The sequence below is a fragment of the Artemia sp. Qi Xiang Cuo genome, chromosome 2 (genome assembly GCF_049724085.1).
Source record: "Artemia sp. Qi Xiang Cuo chromosome 2, ASM4972408v1, whole genome shotgun sequence".
Classification (NCBI taxonomy): domain Eukaryota; kingdom Metazoa; phylum Arthropoda; class Branchiopoda; order Anostraca; family Artemiidae; genus Artemia; species Artemia sp. Qi Xiang Cuo.
In genome coordinates this window covers 51,009,488-51,027,326 of record NC_142795.1, presented here as the reverse complement: position 1 = coordinate 51,027,326, position 17,839 = coordinate 51,009,488, and the positions used below count along the sequence as shown (strand labels likewise).

Here is a 17,839-nt window from a genome sequence, read left to right as displayed (position 1 = left end):
ATGGAAAGGCAGTGTGGTCTTCGTCGCTATAGTACAAATTATATTCTGGCTTTTAGAAAGCTCAGGGTTTAGAACCCTACTCAGATTGATTTCTGCTCGTTTTGAGTTTGACTTATTTTAATTTCTGTCTGTTTTGGGTTTCATTTATTTATTGATACCGATTTGTAGTAGTTTTATGCTAGGTAGATTATTTGATTCTATTTTTGTTCATTTTTGGTTTAATGGAGTTCTTTACTTTTGTTTTGAAAAACTTATTTTGTGCAGAAAGTTTTTTTGATTAATTTCTGTTCATTTTATATTGACACAGTCTTTTTCAGGGAGAAAGACTGAGCCTCTTCTGAAATTAAACAACCATCCCTTCCATAAAACTAATATCCCCTGGGCATAACTTACAACCCTTGCCCCTAATCTCTTGGGTTGTTTTAACCCTAAAAGCCTTGTTATATGATATTTAGACTATTTTGAATAGAATGGCTATCTCAAAATTTTTATTAAACGCTTTTCGGGACAATATGACGTGTGTGTAGGGGGGAGAGGGTAGCTGCCCTCTGATCACTTTGACTCTTAAAAAGAGCACTAGAGCATCTGATTACCATTCCAATGAGCTCCTTTTGAAGTTTATATGACCTCACTCTCTATAAAAACCCTATATGTACCCAGGGCACATCTTACGACCCTTGCCCTGAGTGCTGGGGGGATTTGTTATCCTCAAAGACATAATTTGCAGACCTTTCTGATAGGCTTAGCAAAATGGCTATATCAAAATTTTGATTGGAAGTGTTTGGAGAAATGATGGGCATAGAGGGAAATATTTGCCCTCTGATCACTTTCGACTAATAAAAAATGCACTAGTCCTCTCAATTTCCAATCGAATGAGCCCTTTTTGAAGCTTCTACGACAAAACTTTCTATAAAAACGTTATATGTCCCAAGGGCATAACTTACGACCCTTGTCATGAGGGCTATGGGGAGGGGTGTCATCCTCAAAGACATAATTTCCAGACCTTTCAGCTACGTTTAACGAAATGGCCATATCAAAATGTTGATCGGCAATGTTTGGGGAAAAGATGGGATTTGGGGGGGGGCGATTCTCCGTCTGATTACTTTCTACTATTAAAAAGGGCAATAACCCTCTCAATTTACTATCGAAAGAGCCCTTTTTGAAGTTTTTACGACAACACTTTCTACATGACATTATGTACCCCCAGGGCATATTTTACAACCTTAGCCCTAAGGGCTGTTGGGGGTTGTCATACTCAAAAACATAATTTCCGAACCCTTCAATTGCGTTCAAGAAAATTGCTATATCAATATGTTGATCGGAAGTGCTTGGGGAAATGATGGGTATGGGGGGAGGGTATTCGTCCACCGATCGCTTTTGACTATCAATAAGGGCACTAGCCCTCTCAATTCCCAATTCAATGAGTCCTTTTTGAAGTTTCTACGACAACACTGCCAAAGACCTAAGTTCCAGAACTTTCAACTACGTTGAACAAAATGTATATCGCAAAATTTTGATTGGATGTGTTTGGGGAAATGGTATTTCTTTCTATAAAACCTTATGTGCCCCCAGGGCATAACTTATAACCCTTGCGTTGAGGGCTGTGGGGGGAGTGTCATCCTGAAACACCTAATTATCAAACATTTCAATTACGTTGAACAAAATAAATATCAAAAAATTTTTATTGGATGTTTTGGGGAAATAGTGGGCATGGGAGGGGGGTTAGTTGCCCTCCAATCAGTTTTGATTAGGCTATTAAAAGGGCACTAGCCCTTTCAATTTCTAATTCAATGAGCCTTTTTTGAAGTTTCTACGACAACATTTTCTATAAGAAACCTTATATGCCCCCAGGGCATAACTTACAACCTTAGCCCTGAGGGCTCTAAGGGGAGTGTCATCCTGAAAGACCTAATTTCCAGACATTTCATCTACGTTGAACAAAATGGCTATCTCAAAATTTTGATTGGATGTGTTTGGAGAAATGGTGAGTTTGAGAGGAGGGTTAGTTGCCCTCCAATCACTTTTGACTATTAAAAAGGGTACTAGCCCTTTCAATTTCAAATCTAATGAGCCCTTTCTGAAGTCTCTACTAAAACGTTTTCTATAAAAACCTTATATGCCCCCAGAGCATAACTTACAACCCTTGCCCTGAGGGGTTTGGGAGGTTTGTCATCCTCAAAATCATATTTTCTAGAACTTTCAGCTACGCTGAACAAAATAGCTATCTCAAAATTTTAATTGAATGTGTTTGGGGAAATGGTGGTTGTGAGAGAGGGGCTAGTTGCTCTCTATTAACTTTAGTCTATTAAAAATGGCACTAGCCCTTTCAATTTCCAATCAAATGAGCCCTTTTTGAAGTTTCTACGACAACACTTTCTAAAAAAAAAACTTATATGCCCCTAGGGTATAACTTAAAACCCTTGCCCTGAGGGCTCTGAGGGGGTTGTCATCCTAAAGGACCTAATTTCCAGAACTTTTAACTACGTTGAAGAAAATGAACATCTCAAAATTTTGATTGTATGTGTTTGGGAAAATGGTGGGCGTGAGAGGGGGGTTAATTGCCATCCAATTACTTTCAACCATTGGAAAGGCCACTAACCATTTTAATTTCCAATGGAATAAGCCCTGTTTGAAGTTTCTACGAATACGTTTTCTATAAAAAGCTTATATGCACCCAGGGCATAACTTACAACCCTTGCTCTGAGGGCTCTGAGGGGGTTATCATCCTCAAAGACCTAATTTCCAGAACTTTCAACTACGTTGAACAAAATGGCTATCTCAAAAATTTTGATTGAATGTGTTTGGGGGAAAGGCCGGCGTGAGAGGGGGGTAAGTTGCCATTAAATCACTTTTGACTATTAAAAAGGGTACGAGCCCTTTGAATTTCCAATCGAATTAGGCTTTTTTGAAGTTTTTACGACAAAGCTTTCTATAAAAAGCTTATATGCCCCCAGGGCATAACTTACAACCCTTGCCCTTAGGGCTGTGGGGGGGTGTGCTCCTCAAAAACATAATTTCTATCAGGAAATCAACTACGCTGAACAAAATGGCTATCTCAAAATTTTGATTGGATGTGTTTGGGGAAATGGTGGAAGTGGAAGGGGTGTTAGTTGCCTTCCAATCACTTTTGACTATTAAAAAGGGCACTAGCCACTCCAATTTCCAATCATATGAGCCATTTTCGAAGTTTCTACGACAATTCCTTCGATACGAAGTGCCCTGGTCTAGAACAAAAAAAAAAAAAAAAAAAAAAAATACAATGTGCCAAAATCGTTCTTTGCTTGGGCAGCGGGATTGCGCTGCCTATGATCAGGCCAATTTTATCAGATTGTTGGTTTTGGCTGGGTAACAATAAACTGAAAGAACTTTAAATATGAAGAATCAGCATAAAAAGCCAATACTGTCGGTGTGGTTATTATCATGAGAATTCCATTTTTAGTTTTGGTGAATATTGATCCTTTCGTTATTCTATTTTTTTTCTGTCGGAAAATGTAAGGGATTTAAGTTTGAGGGGAAAAATTGTACTGTTATGAAAGAGGTACATTTTACATGGCCGTTATAAAATCAAAACGTGATATCTATGCTATGCAGGCAGGATGACTTTTGAGTATCTCTACTCCTTCTGTAAACTATTCTAAGGCATTGGAAATTGCGTAAAGACAAGCTACATCTGTTATAATTTACGAAAGCAATCATTCTGTAATTTTGGTTTGAGTTATATTTCTTTTAAGATTAAATGCATAATAATTAAATATATTATTGATTAAACAAATTGATCCCTTTGCCAGGAATCCTTGCATTTTAAAATTTACTGTATTTTGTTTAATTTTGCAGGCAATTTAATTGCTCTTTTTATTTGAGAGATTTACCTAAAAGTATTTAAAAATAAACTTATTCCTGCGAAAAAAAATCATGAAATATATTCCCTGTCACCCAGCCACCACTGATATTTTGGCGTTTGCCAAGCCTCTTTAAAATTGTCTGCGCCCCTGAACAATTATATTGAATACATTCTAAGCCAACGCTCATGTCACCTTATGTAACTTTAGAATTTAAATTAGAGTTATATATTTTAGTTATTAAGCCGGAAACCTGAAAAACTGGAGAAATATTCGTTATATTAATCAATAGTAAAACTTAAGCAATCAAAAACCAACACATAACGAACTTTAAAATAACTTTCCAAAAATGAATTTTTCTAAGAAAAGTAAAGAGCCCTATTAAGCTTAAGACATACATAAATAAAGTCTTTTTGTAATCCAAACCTTAAAACGAACAGTAATTACTGTCTAATAGTAAATGAAACTCAGACCAAACAGAAATTAAATTAAATTGCCATAACAAACATCAAGATAACATTCACTGGTATAGATGAAAGAATAAGCAAATCATAAAACGAGTAATAAGTACTGAATTAAATATTCATATAAAAAATAAAACCAACATAAAGCATAATTACTACAAAGAGGAGTTTGGCTACTGCCCCTTACCTTTTCTAACCGTAATACCTCCAAAGCTGCTCTTTAATTGGGGCTTTACTGAAAAATAGTATAAACATTTTCTCATCTTTATAACATTAAAAAAATGGCAGTCTGCTAAAATCTCGAATTTGTGATAATTTTACGTTATAATGTAATTGTATATTAAAAATTCAGTTTATTTTTATTAGTTCGTTCCAGTAATCTTGATTATGATAGTAATTTATTTTTATTTTTAGTTGATATTTAGAAAAATTAAACACACTATTCAAAATAAAGTAAGTTTTCAAGAAAATGCAAATGACGAAAAAGGTTTTAAAACTTTTACGGCTAGGTGAAGTCGGCAGTAGCCAAACTCAGTAAATTTCAGTAAATTTTTCAGTAAATTTTGTTTGTTTTAAGTTTTACTTGAGTATTCAATTTAATTTTTGCCCGTTTTAGAAATTGCTTATTCATTCGTATATATCAGTATCTGTTTTTTTTTATGTTTGATAGGATTATTTATTTCAATTTATGTTCGTTTTGTGTTTCATTTATTCTTTGATAATAATTTCTGGTCGTTTTAAGCTTGAGTTATTATGTGACTTTATTTGTACTGGGCTTTGCCTAAGTTTAATATTTCACTTTACTTTTCGATAGAAAACCTATTTTTTGGAAAGTTTTTGTAAAATTAATGAAGAAAAAAGATATAGCCTACAACGAATGTTAGTATTTTTCAAACATTTAATTACACAATATGCATCTCCTTTTTTACATTAAAATAGGAATCAATAACTGTATCTTCCGAACAATGAGCTATGCCCAGAGTAAAAGGCAAACAAATCATAATATTCTATGAATTCAAGCTATCCTCTGTAATCTCGATCTATTGTGAATTTTAGTAGTTGATTCTATAATTTTACAACGTGGTATAAAAATCTTATTTTCCAGGGTCCTGTCGAATGTTACTTTTATCGTGACATTACTCAAATGTACGATATATTCGTCTCTAGTCGTCAAGCAATGTTATCAAGCCTCCTTGATCTCACCACAGAAACATTTTGGGAAAGTGCAGAGGAAGAAAGAAACAAGTCGAAGTTCATCAGCTTCAAAGCACGTGAAAACCCTGTGCCAACAGCTGTCTCTGTCTATGTTGATAATCCCAGAGATTCGGCAAATAAAGTTAAAGCAATTACATTAAGAGTAGGAGCGACAGAAGATGAGCTTGGGCTGTTACGAAGTGTCAATATTGACCATAAATTTTGTGGATGGACGGCTATTCAGATTCCAGGAAGTAAGCTATTTTATTATTTGACAAGCACTTGGTCCGACAGTGCCCGTATGGAGAAGGCCCTCGAGAATATTAAAAATGCATAGAAGCTGCAAAACTTATTATTGATGCTGTCCTTTGGTGTGTAATAGACCAGGGAGAACATTTAAGCATGAAAATGGGCAAAAAATACAAGGTTTAGTTCATATATCCTGGAATAAATTTTTGGTGCTGGAACTGGTTTGTTAGGTAGGAAAAATCTTTCGAAAACTTATTCTTAGGGATTATTAAGAAAGAAATATTTTTTCTCATCCCGAACAACTTTTTGCAGCCTTTTTCACCTCTCTTTTTTCTTGACAAATTGCCCTGACCCTGGTGGCCATTGCCCTGGCCACTCAAAGCGAAAAATATAAGTATTGGTATGTCATTATTTTGTTATTTCTCTATTAATTGTTATCAACATTTTAAGAGGTTTCCTGATCAGGTTTATGAACAAAGTCCCTTTCCCAATCATTATCTGAAAAGATTGCAGGTGAACTAAGCAGTTGCTAAATTTCTTTTGTCTTCGACAGCAGAATTACACATGTTTGTAATTACAATTACACAAATTATTCATTTCGAGCATTAGTTATTCTAGTTTTATTCCGGGAGATGTCGTGATAACAAGAATGTAGTGACTCTATCGCTCCAGATGGGTCAGAGTTGGTATGGACACTAAGGAACTCCTCTAACTTTCAACCAGGTTTTGCAGAAATTTGACTACCTCTTTTTGGTAGATCTCCTGATGACACAAATATAGGAATATATTCTGTTTCTCTACTCTAAATAGTCAGACTAGCTCCAGATCCCCAAAAGGCATAGCTAGTTCTTAAATCACACAAAGTTTGGCTGGTACCTCACAGCCGGTTTTGGTAGATGTCTCAATGACATGAATTTAGGGGTGTTCCACATTCTCTCCCTACAAAGGATGCATTGTATCCAGATACCCAAAAGACCCAAAAACGGCACTTACTTTTACTTCCTGCAAAGTTTGATTGAAATCAGATACCCATACTGACTGATGTCATGATGAAAAGAATTCAAATACCCTTGCTTTTTGCAAAGTTTAGTTGACATCTGATAACCCTTCTGCTAAGTGTTCTGATGATGGCAGTTTAGGGTCTTTTCGCTTTTCTTTTCAAATGTTAGACCATCTGGACCCGTAAAAGGGCAGGATTAAAGATATTTTGTTTTGCTTCCAATTGAGTTTGAGGTCTGACAACCATATATAGGAGATATTTTGATGACAAGAATTTAAATTGACCCCCCCCCCCCCTTCTTCCCTTCACAATTTTTTTTCCAAACGCAGGAAGAACTCATCTGAGACTTACTCTTACTACACACCAGGTTGGGTTGAGATATACAATTCTTTGATGTATATATTTCAATGAAAAGACTTTGCGAACCGTCCTCCCTTTCTCAAAAATGTCGAACCAATTCTTGATCTCTACAAGACATAACGAAGATATGAGCCCTTACCTACTATTAAGTTTGTTTTATACCCAATAACATCGTCTGGTATATGGCCTATTGATAAAGTATTACAGACACCCTCCCCCCAGGCGTGGGTGAATTGTGCCTTGGTGGCTAGTAGATACAACTAAAATCTAGCACTTACTTCTTATCAAGTTTTGTTAAGATACAAAAGCCTCCTCTAATAAATGTGCCACTCTAGTAGATTTGCTACTTCTTTTAAAAGGGCTCTCCTCTTCCACGTGTTTGTAAAGTGGGAATTGGAGCAATTCCAGTTTAGTTTCTGACCAAATGTTTATATGTGTAAACAATTTCAGAGAAACATGAATAATAACAATTGCTCCAGAAAAAACGATAAATCAGAAATTAGGATCCGCTTTCTTCTATAATTATTTACTGGAAATCTAAAAATATGGAATTTTGTATCTTAATTTTAAATAGGTTGGTCCATTGTTACAAAAATTTGACGTTACAGGAGTGTAATTTCACAAAGGAGTGTGATTTCAGGATTAGGAGAGTTTCGTCAGGTTTGCACTATTTAGTAAGTTAGAAAAAATGCAACGTCCAATTGGTTCTGGTAATTTACTAGACGTTTACCTTATCCAGTAGATGTTTTCATCTTCGCTTCACTATTTCAAACCGAAAAAAAAAATCGAATTTTGATCTCTTACCGTTACCGAACTTTAGACAGTTGATCGCAAAAAAGAAGGAAAATGTATGTAAACACAATTGTGTTATTCTGCAAGACATTTACATGACTTTTAACGACATTTTGACTATAACCTGGAGACGTCTCACTCCAAAACCAATGATACTGAATGTACGAATGAATTCACCTGAATTTCACCTGAACTAAAAATATTGGTGGTTAAGAAAATTGTAAGTATTAGGCTACATAGGGTTACCCAAACGTTATTCAAGATTTTTCTATTCAACAAAACAAAAATTATACAAATTTTGTTGTTTATTTTTTTTTTTGTACTGAAAGCATGGTGCACTCAAATAACACTTAGTACAGTTTAACTAAAATGTCCACGATGATTATTAAATATATAAAATTTCGTAATCTTTGACATATTGTAGCTTGAATTTGAAGCTATAACATGGACAAGATACTGTGGGTTTTTAATTATCTTGCGATGATAGTATACAACTGGACGCTCTAGTTATAAAATTTCTAGTGGTCTCAAGTCAATTTGCAGGTTCGTTTTTCGATGTGTCGTCCTGAGAAAATTCGACCGTCAAACAGACGTAAAAATTTCAAACTTATTCAAATTCTGGCCAAACAAAGTCGCTCAACTTAGACCAATATAGCGCGTCCATAGAGCTTCTATTTTACAGCTCTGACTGTGGGTAATATTACATTAAACAAAAACGAAATAATTTAGATTTTCTTTGGGCCGAATGTTTCCCTGAATTACAATTTAATTTTCCTTGGATCATACATGTATTCTATTGTTCATTCCTCTATTTTAAGGTGTAATTTGCACAGACGAAAATATGCATGGAGATTGCTTAAAATATCACTTGGATTCTATAGTATCCCAGATCTTTGACCTCACCGAACACAAATGCAGTATTTCCTTTGGTATTTCCAACATAACAAAGCCAATAGCGCCGGAGCCAGAGATACTATGATTTATTTTTTACTGAATGACAATAAAACAGCCGGGATTAACGTGGAAATAGCAATTTTTAAGAATGGTTGTACATTTTCAGGATTAAACCCCAACATTATGCGAATTGAGTTACGTGGTCCTGATGCAACCTTGAGAGTACGACAAGTCAAGGTTCTTGGACATAGTGCAGCCGAACTTCCTGTTTTGCCAACAATAAGCGCAGCTAATTTACAAATTTACAATTGTGAACAGGAAACTTTACGAGTATTTAGACTCTTAACCTCACAGGTATTTCTTTTTTTGTTACAAAGCAGAAATAGATAAATAGTGATTCCCTAAATTAAATATTAAGACCTTTGAAATTGTGTTGTCTATGGTAAAGAAAAGCTTCGTCAATAAGCTTAGTAGCTTCCTAATTTGATTTCTCCAAAGTCTATATATGCAATGTGTCTTATAATTGTGTCCTATGGTAGAAATAAAAAAAAAATACAGCTCAAAAATGTAAACTGGATTTAATTTGCCTGGATAAATGAATTGCGGTAGCAACCTTGGCTTGGCTTTGCTGGCAAAAGTGTATCAGGTTTCACACTTCAGTTTTGTTTCTTTGCCGTAGATTAAACGCTGAGCTCTTGGTTTTGAAATGGAACCTTCAAGAAAAAAATTATATTAAAAGAAAATTATTGGATGTTCCATAAAGACAAAACCCAAAATACTATTTCTGCCTAAAATCCAACTTATTCCGAATTTTTTGACGCTTGGGAGTTTACCTTGTTTGAATGCTAATGCAGTGTTACATTGGATCAAAATATAAAATTTTACTTAATATATCTTGTTGTCTATTAAAAATGGGGCGTGCACAAGCGATGGCTTTGGTTTCCAGCGTATTTGATGATAACAACAATTTGGTTCTTTGTCAATCACCGATCTGGCAAAAGAAATACTTGACTAATAAATGCGAAACTAGCCATTCTGCTGCATTATTTTCAATAATCTCTGCGCAGTCACTTAAATAATTAGTTTCGACCAATTTTTGTAACCTCAAATATATCAGAACCGAATACAAGATAGAAATTGGCACAAGTATATAACCATTCACCCCCTAAGAAGAAGAGCCTGTTCTTTGATTTGTGATTACAACTCTCTCTTCGTAAAAGAGGAAAAATTCTTGAAGGATAAAACTTTAACGCATACTAACACGTGGACCATAAAGCGTCAATGGTTTGAAATTTCCTAGGTCTTTGCCTACAGCCAACTGAACTTCAGGCAAGTCAGTGTACTTTTATAAGGAAGGAAGGTAGGGCGCGGAAGTTGCTTACGCTTCTGAAAATCAACACCTTTCTAGTGGATCTAAGCCCTTTCATGCCATGTGGGTTATTATCCCTGTGATAACCCACATGTACATGACGTGTCTCGATTCAGTCGAATATCGCCCTCACCGTTCTCTGAAAATTTAAATAATACCCTCAGTGTTAGTAGTAGTAGGAGGCACAATAGCAGGAGTAATTATAGGAGCAATATAAATAGTATTAGAGACAGCATTAGTTTTAAGGAGTAATAATGCTCCAATTGTTCCTTTTTTATCTAGTACAACATTCCCTCCTCATACGCTGATAGTTTTAGCTTATTTCTTTAACAAATTTATGAGATATTGCTGATACGTCCTGTTGATAACCTTCATGCACATAATGCGTTTTGATTTAGCCGTGAGATACTGCTGATAAGGCCGTTCTTGAGATACTACTGATAAGGCCTTTTGACAGCCTGCATACAAACAGCATGTTTTGATTTAATTTAACATACCCTTAATATTTCTTGAGAATTTCCCATTAATACCCTTAGCCTTAGTAGCAGTAAAAGTAGTAGTAGTAGTGTGCATATAGTACCTTTTGGTTCGTTCCTTTTGGTTCGTTCAACATGTCCTGAAATTTTCAACATAATGGTCTAGGTCTACGTCGCATAATGGTCTCCCAAGATATTGCTTCTATGCCTGTTTGAAAACGTGCTTGCATATACTTTATTTTGATTTATTTGAAACTCCCCTTAAACATTCCCTGAAAGTTTTACCTTAATACCATTAGCCTCACTAGTTGCAGTAACCGTAGGTGTATTAGTAGTAGAATGCAAATTGAGCCTTTTGGTTAATTCAAAATCCTGAGATGCGCCCTTTCTGCAACGTTTATGCAACCCTTAGCCTTAACCCTTAGCCTTTGTGCAACCCTTAGCCTTAATAACACTAGTATTGTATTAGTAGTAGTAGTAGTTTTAGTATTAGTCGTAGTAGTAGTAGTAATAGTGGTAGTAGTATTAGCAGAAATAGTAGCAGTAGTGTTGTTTTAGTAGTATCGTTAAAAGTAGTACCTGTAGTATTAGTAGCAGTAGCAATATGAATTTATTGCCTTTTGGTCATTTTAACATTCCCTCAAGATGCCCTAAAAGTTTCAGCTTGATATTGTAAGCCGTTCCTAAGTTATGGAAGATACGCCCTTTTGCAATTTGTATGGATATAGTGTTTTTGGTTTAGTTCAACTTACTCCTCTTCATTTCCTTAAATTTTCACCTTAGTATCCTCAATCTTAGTAGTAGTCGCTACAGAAAAAGTAGTTATAGTAGTATTAGTAGAAGCAGCAGTGGGGGTAGCAGCAGTAGTAGCAGTAGTAATAGTAGTAGTGTGTAAATATTACCTTTTTGGTCCATTGATCAGCCCTCTCATTTTTCCCTGAAAGTTCCAGCTTAATACTCTCAATCATTCCTTAGTTATGCTCTTTTGACAGCCTGTATACAGATGACGTGTTTTGATTTATTTCAACAGTCCCATCAACATTCTTTAAAAGCTTCACCTGAATGCTCTTGGTCTTTTTGAAGACTAAAGGTCAAATATGCCCTTTTGCTCAATAAAAAAAGACTATGTGTAAATAATGGGCGAATAGCATAACTCACAGCCCTTCCCTCGGAGGCGATGTGGTTCAACATCCCCTAAGACAGAGTTACTGAGTCTTTCAACTATGCTCAACAAAATGGCTTTCTCAAAATTTTGATTGGGTGTGTTTTGGGAATTAATGGGCATGGGCCCTCCAATCATTTTTGACTCTTAAAAGGTGTCCTAGATTTTCAATTTCCAATCAAATGAGCGAGCACCTTCCGAAGCTTCTACGAAAACTCTTTCTATACAAAGTGTCTCGGTAAAAAAAAATATATATATAAATTATACTCACATTGCTTTTTTTTGGCAGCACTATTGCGCTGCCAAAGAAAAGTCATTGCTATGATAATTTTCAGTAAAGCGGAAAAGACAATTAGCCTTTTTGCGTCTTATATTTTAACTTTGATTTGATCTTTCAGTTTGATTTATGTTCATCTTAGGTGTCATTTATCCATTTATTGTAATTTATGCTTGTTTTAAGTTCAACCTATTTTATGATTTTATTTCTGGTCGATTTTGTTTCTTGTACCACTCTTCTCATAAATTTGCATAATTTTTTGGAAAACATTTTTTTAAATTGACATGCATTTAAAAATCAATGAGAATTCTATCTTTTCCATAATAGGTTTACTTTGGTTTTAACATAAGTTTTTGGTTGGTGATCTCTTAATATCTTCTAGATATGCAATTTAGTGTTTATTTATATCGGATTCTTGCAGTTCTTCTCAGTCGTAAATGACTCCTAGGTCATGCTTATGTGTCAAGTGCACTACTTATAAAAAGGGAATATTAATATTAAGTAGAATGTTAGAAGTTCGACCAAAGTTCAAACCTTTAATTTCTAATGAGTTTTAATTTGGCTTGTTTTAACAGTCAGAGTAAAACATTTGTTAATCTCACTTTATTCTCCTTTCATAGGTTTCAATAAATATTCAAACATTTTTATGTTTATTCTTACTTGCTGCTTTATTCTTATAAGGTATTTGGAGGACTTCTCTTTGAAATGAAAAGCAAGGATCAGCCATTAAAATCCTCCCAAGAAGAGGGCACAAGCGAAGGGGATGAAGCTGGAGACGAGACGAACGATTTGAAAGAGCACGTTGTTGGTATATTATTCTCAAATTCTACTAACTTGTCATCACTTCAGAAACAAGTACGTACTGGACAATTGCAGATAAATTGCTACGATTTGAGGGTATTTAAATTATTAAAGAGTTGATGCTGGACTATAGGACATATATAAACTAGAATTTTTTGAGGTTCTTATTTTTCAACCATATTTTTTGTCCTTTTGTTGTGCTATTATTTTCTTCTCGATATTTTCTCAGCTTTTTTTTCTTTATTCTAATTAGGCCAACGGTAAGTTGGGGTGCTTGTCCTGAATAAAATTAAGGGAAGTTGTTTTAAATGTAAACTTTTGCATGGGAGTTGATTCAAGACTATTGAGTTGAAGCTCAAGCTCAAAATTTTGTAAAAGGATTAGATGACATGGTAATGATCTTCTTCAGAATGTACTGAGACGGTGTTTGCCAGTGTCTCAGCCTCGGGTAGCTTAAATTTTAGATTAGTTTTTAAGGTGGTAGTAAAATGGGAGGAATGGGATTTTCCGACACGATGAATCCTGAGAAAAATATTTTTTGGGGGTAGATGTTTTCGTTCTTTTTATTGTTTTATATTTCTGTTAAGACAATATTTTTGCCTTGCTCATCCATAGATATATTAGCGCAAACATTAATCTAGCTCTCCTAGTCCATTCTTTCAAAAGGGAGGATCTGCTGTGCAGTTAGAACATTGTGCACACTTAAAAATAACTCCAAGAAAGAAAGGGAAGAGGGACGGCGGCACTAGTTAAGATTATGAAAAAATAATTTTATTGGTTCATTTTGATATGCTTTACATTAAAAATGGGTTATAGATGCTCGCTAGTCCCCTGAGAAAATTTGTGTTGCCATTCCAAATAATTAATAAGACGCACAAGCTACTAAATATTCTAAAGAAGTATTTGCTATTGCTAGAAAATATGAAATAATGAAGGATACAGACAGCTTAAGAAATGTGCTGAAAATTTTGAAATGATTTATCACCAATATACTCCTAGATAAAAACTTTTATCTTCTGGAAAAGGAACAACGCATTTTTGCTACAGATACTTAGTTTAGCATTTAGTATAATTGTAGGTAATAACTTGCTAATTCATTTGTTCTAGGTTTGTGCTCAGATTTTCCAGGGCATAAGAATAGAATGCCAGCGTCTTCGTGACGACTGGGACTTTCAAGTAGAATTATTCCAAAGTGGAGCTGGCTGGGACGGAAGAGTGTCAGACACTTATTGTTTTGAGCTTCTATCCCAGGTTCGTTTCTTTTATTTTATTGATCTATTGGAGCGGTGAAAAAAAAAAAAAAAAGCAAATCATTTTACACAGTGGGACACTTTTGTTTTCAGTTGAAGATGCATGATATTGTAGATTTTCTCGATATTCGTGTTAAGATGGGGAACAGTATCCTACTATATTCAATAATTTCTGTACGTTTTAAATTTTGATTATTCTTTCTATCATCACCTTTATCAAAAAAATTAAATCAAAATAATTTTGAAACTTAACTTGTGTTGTATTTTTTTAGGGATCAATAACATGTTGTTTCTATAGGTAGTTTTGTCACTAGGCTTGTGGTCAGGGACAGAAACGTTTTCCCGTGTTGTTCTATCAGACGTGGGTTTCTGGTCTATGCCTTTTTACGTATAAATATGTATTAGAGACCCAAAGCTGCTTTATGTGACACCATTCATTTCTGAGAAGAAAAATACACAGGAAATCAAAAATTAAAACAAATGGTATATAATTTCTATGAGTGACTGCTTGTTTCAGGCATTTTCAGGGAAAAATATAAAAATGAAGATTAATCACTTCCTTTAGATTAGCGATTCTTTAGCCCTGGAACGAGTATAACTTTTGTATCTACCATTTATTTTGATTTACCTATGCCCATGGAACAAAATTATGCTTGCAAACATGGTGTTTCATACTCTGATTTTCCCCCTTTATTTCTGGTATAATCTGGAAAAAAATTAGCTAGATTTATCATTCCTTGCAATTAACTTCGTAATGAAAGTGCCCTTACGATGAAATCTAAATTAAAAGCTAAAATAAGGTGAGTCAAAACCGCAAACTGTAAAGGCACGCTTGGTTAGGTGCAAATATTGAAAGTAGTGCCGACTAAAAATTCTGCTTGGGTTGAAAAATCTCTTCCTATGATTCTTTGTTCAGTTTAAACAAATGAATGAGATGATTGGATACATTGTTATTTTTCCATTTTGCTGGGTCAAAGTTCAGTCATGTATCTGGTTTTGGTCAAAATCAATCAGTTGGTGGGGCTTCCATCTGGGTTGTATGGTTGCACTTTCCCATTCTATGCTCGGGAACTTAATTAAATATTCCCCGTATTTAGGTATTGGCACTTAGTGGTAGCTCTGTTGGTCGTGCCCACCTTTCTCGTCAAGGAGACCTTTTATGTGACCTCTTTGTTCTTCTTCATATTGGCACTGCTAGAATTCAGCGTCAAGTTCTGGCGTTACTTAGAAGGGTGATTCCTGAAATTGATCCACGAGGCCTCTCAACATTACTGAAGAATACTGTATGCTCTTCAAAAGAAGGCTACAAGGAAGGGAATGATCTTACTAGTCCTGAGTAAGTGTTATATCACATATTATCCAGTTCTATATAATCTTGTAGACTACTCATAACAATAGATAAATGTTATGGAACCTTTTCAGAATTACCAATAATCAGGCCAATTATTTTTATGCGTTGAGTCTGAATATCCTTACTGAATAATGTCAAGCGACATAAAATTAAATATTAATATTGATTTTGAACTCCATAAAAACAATGCATACAAAAAACGATAAAAGTTTTCTTTTTCGTGCAATCTACGAAGTAAAAAAACTAAAGTCATAGATCAAACTGACAAGTTTGATATGGTCCTTAGTAACCGAAAATAAAAATACTTTTTGGTAAAAACTGGCTAATGAGAAAAAATTGTAGCTTATTCGGGAATGGCAAATAGTATCTCGATAAGCCTTAATACTAAAATCTTATTTCAAAAACAAATCTATGGGTATTTCTAAAACCAGACTGAAACTCCTAAAAAATGGGGTCGGATCGAAACAAAAAAAATATTCCACTGGAATCGCCATGACGGAAAACCATGCTTAGGAACTTAAAGTCCTTTTTCGCATTTTTTTTTCTCCACTGCTAGTGGGTCGCTGGAGTATCATACAGAGCTGTTTAAGGGATCTTTTAGAAGGAAATGGCTATATTTAGTTTTTTTAATAATTAGCTCAACATAATAACTAAATTTGATACAATTTTTTGCAAAAAATACATCTTTGTGGACATGATGATGTTATATTTTGTATGATGTCATACCTGAGTGACTCAACTGCCTTATTTTCTTGGGTTTGTTCTTTACTCTATATCCAAGTGTGTGATATATATGGATCAGACATGAAGATTCAAGTTCTGGTTAAGCGTAAAAGGCTTTCTAGGAAAAACTTATTAACTTATTTTCAAAGTTAACTAATAGCTTATTACCTGCGTAAGGCCTGATATCAGAGGCAACGCTGTAGCGTTGCCTATAGTAAAGGCCATACGGCTCCAATGTTTTATTATTATTATTTTTTTCCCAGAGGCACTTCATATAGAAGGTGTCATCGAAGAAACTTCAAAGTGGACTCATTTGATTGAAAATCGAGAGTTCTAGTGCCCTTTTTAATAGTCGAAAGTGATTGGAGGGCAACTATCCCCCCCCCCACGCACCGCCGTCCCCCAATCATCTACCATCAAAATTTTATGTTAACCCTTTTTGTCAGCGGAGTTGATATCCAGTTGGAAAATATTTTTTCGAGGAAGACACTCCCCCACTACCCTCAGGGCAAGGGTTTTAAGTTATGCCCTGGGGGCATATAATGTTTTTATAGAAGGCGTTGTCGTAGAAACTTCAAAAACAGGCTCAATCGATTGGAAATAAAAGGGCTAGTGCCCTTTTTAATAGTCTAAAGTGATTGGAGTGTAACTAGCCCCCCACCCCTACGCCCATCATTTCCCCAAACACATCGAATCAAAATTTTGAGATAGCCATTTTGTTCAGCGTAGTTGCTTTCCAAATAGAAAATATATTTTTGAGGAGAACACTCCCCCACCACCCTCAGGGTAAGGGTTTTAAGTTATCCCCTGGGGGCATATAAGGTTTTTATAGAAGGTGTTGTCGTAGAAACTTCAAAAAAGTCTCATTCGATTGGAAATTCAAAAAGCTAGTGCCCTTTTTAATAGTCGAAAGTGATTGGAGGGCAAATGGCCCCCCCCACACACATTATTCCCCCAAACACATCCAATCAAAATTTGGAGATAGCCATTTTGTTCAGCGTAGTTGATTTCCAGATAGAAAATATATTTTTGAGGAGGATATTCCCCCACAACCCTCCGGGCAAGGGTTTTAAGTTATGCCCTGGGGGCATATAAGGTTTTTTTTAGAAGGCGTTGTCGTAGAAAAAAAAGGCTCATTCGATTGGAAATACAAAGGTTGATTTCCAGATGGAAAATATATTTTTGAGGAGGACACTCCCCCACAACCCTCAGGGCAAGGGTTTTAAGTTATGCCCTGGGGGCATATAAAGTTTTTATAGAAGGCGTTGTCGTACAAACTTCAAAACAGGCTCATTCGATTGGAAATTAAAGAACTAGTGCCCTTTTTAATTGTCGAAAGTAATTGGACTGTAACTAGCCCCCTCCCCCTCCCACGTACGTCATGCCCTCCCACAACTCCCCTCAAATCTTTGAGAGAGTCCATTTGTTCCGTTCAGTTTATGTCCAGGTATTAAATATATTTTTGATGTGGAGACTCCCCCCTAAAGATTAAAGCCCGAGTTTTAAGATATGGCATGGGGCATATCCGGTGGGTCCTGGAGACGTTGTCGTAGAAACTTCAAAAAAGGCTCATTCGATTGGAAATTAAAGAGCTAGTGCTGTTTTTAGTAGTCAAAAGTGATTGGAGTGTAACTAGCC

The 17,839-nt window shown here is 35.3% G+C and overlaps 1 protein-coding gene across 1 annotated transcript in view; it reads left to right on the top strand.

Moving 5' to 3' along the window:
• Positions 1 to 17,839, top strand: part of LOC148955348 (E3 ubiquitin-protein ligase MYCBP2-like) — a 470,872-nt gene that overhangs the window by 424,066 nt on the left and 28,967 nt on the right. Inside the window, 5 exon segments of the mRNA XM_089101721.1 lie at positions 5,409 to 5,751; positions 8,959 to 9,146; positions 12,758 to 12,931; positions 13,985 to 14,128; positions 15,225 to 15,463. Of these exon segments, the coding sequence (XP_088957847.1) occupies positions 5,409 to 5,751; positions 8,959 to 9,146; positions 12,758 to 12,931; positions 13,985 to 14,128; positions 15,225 to 15,463 (1,088 nt within the window).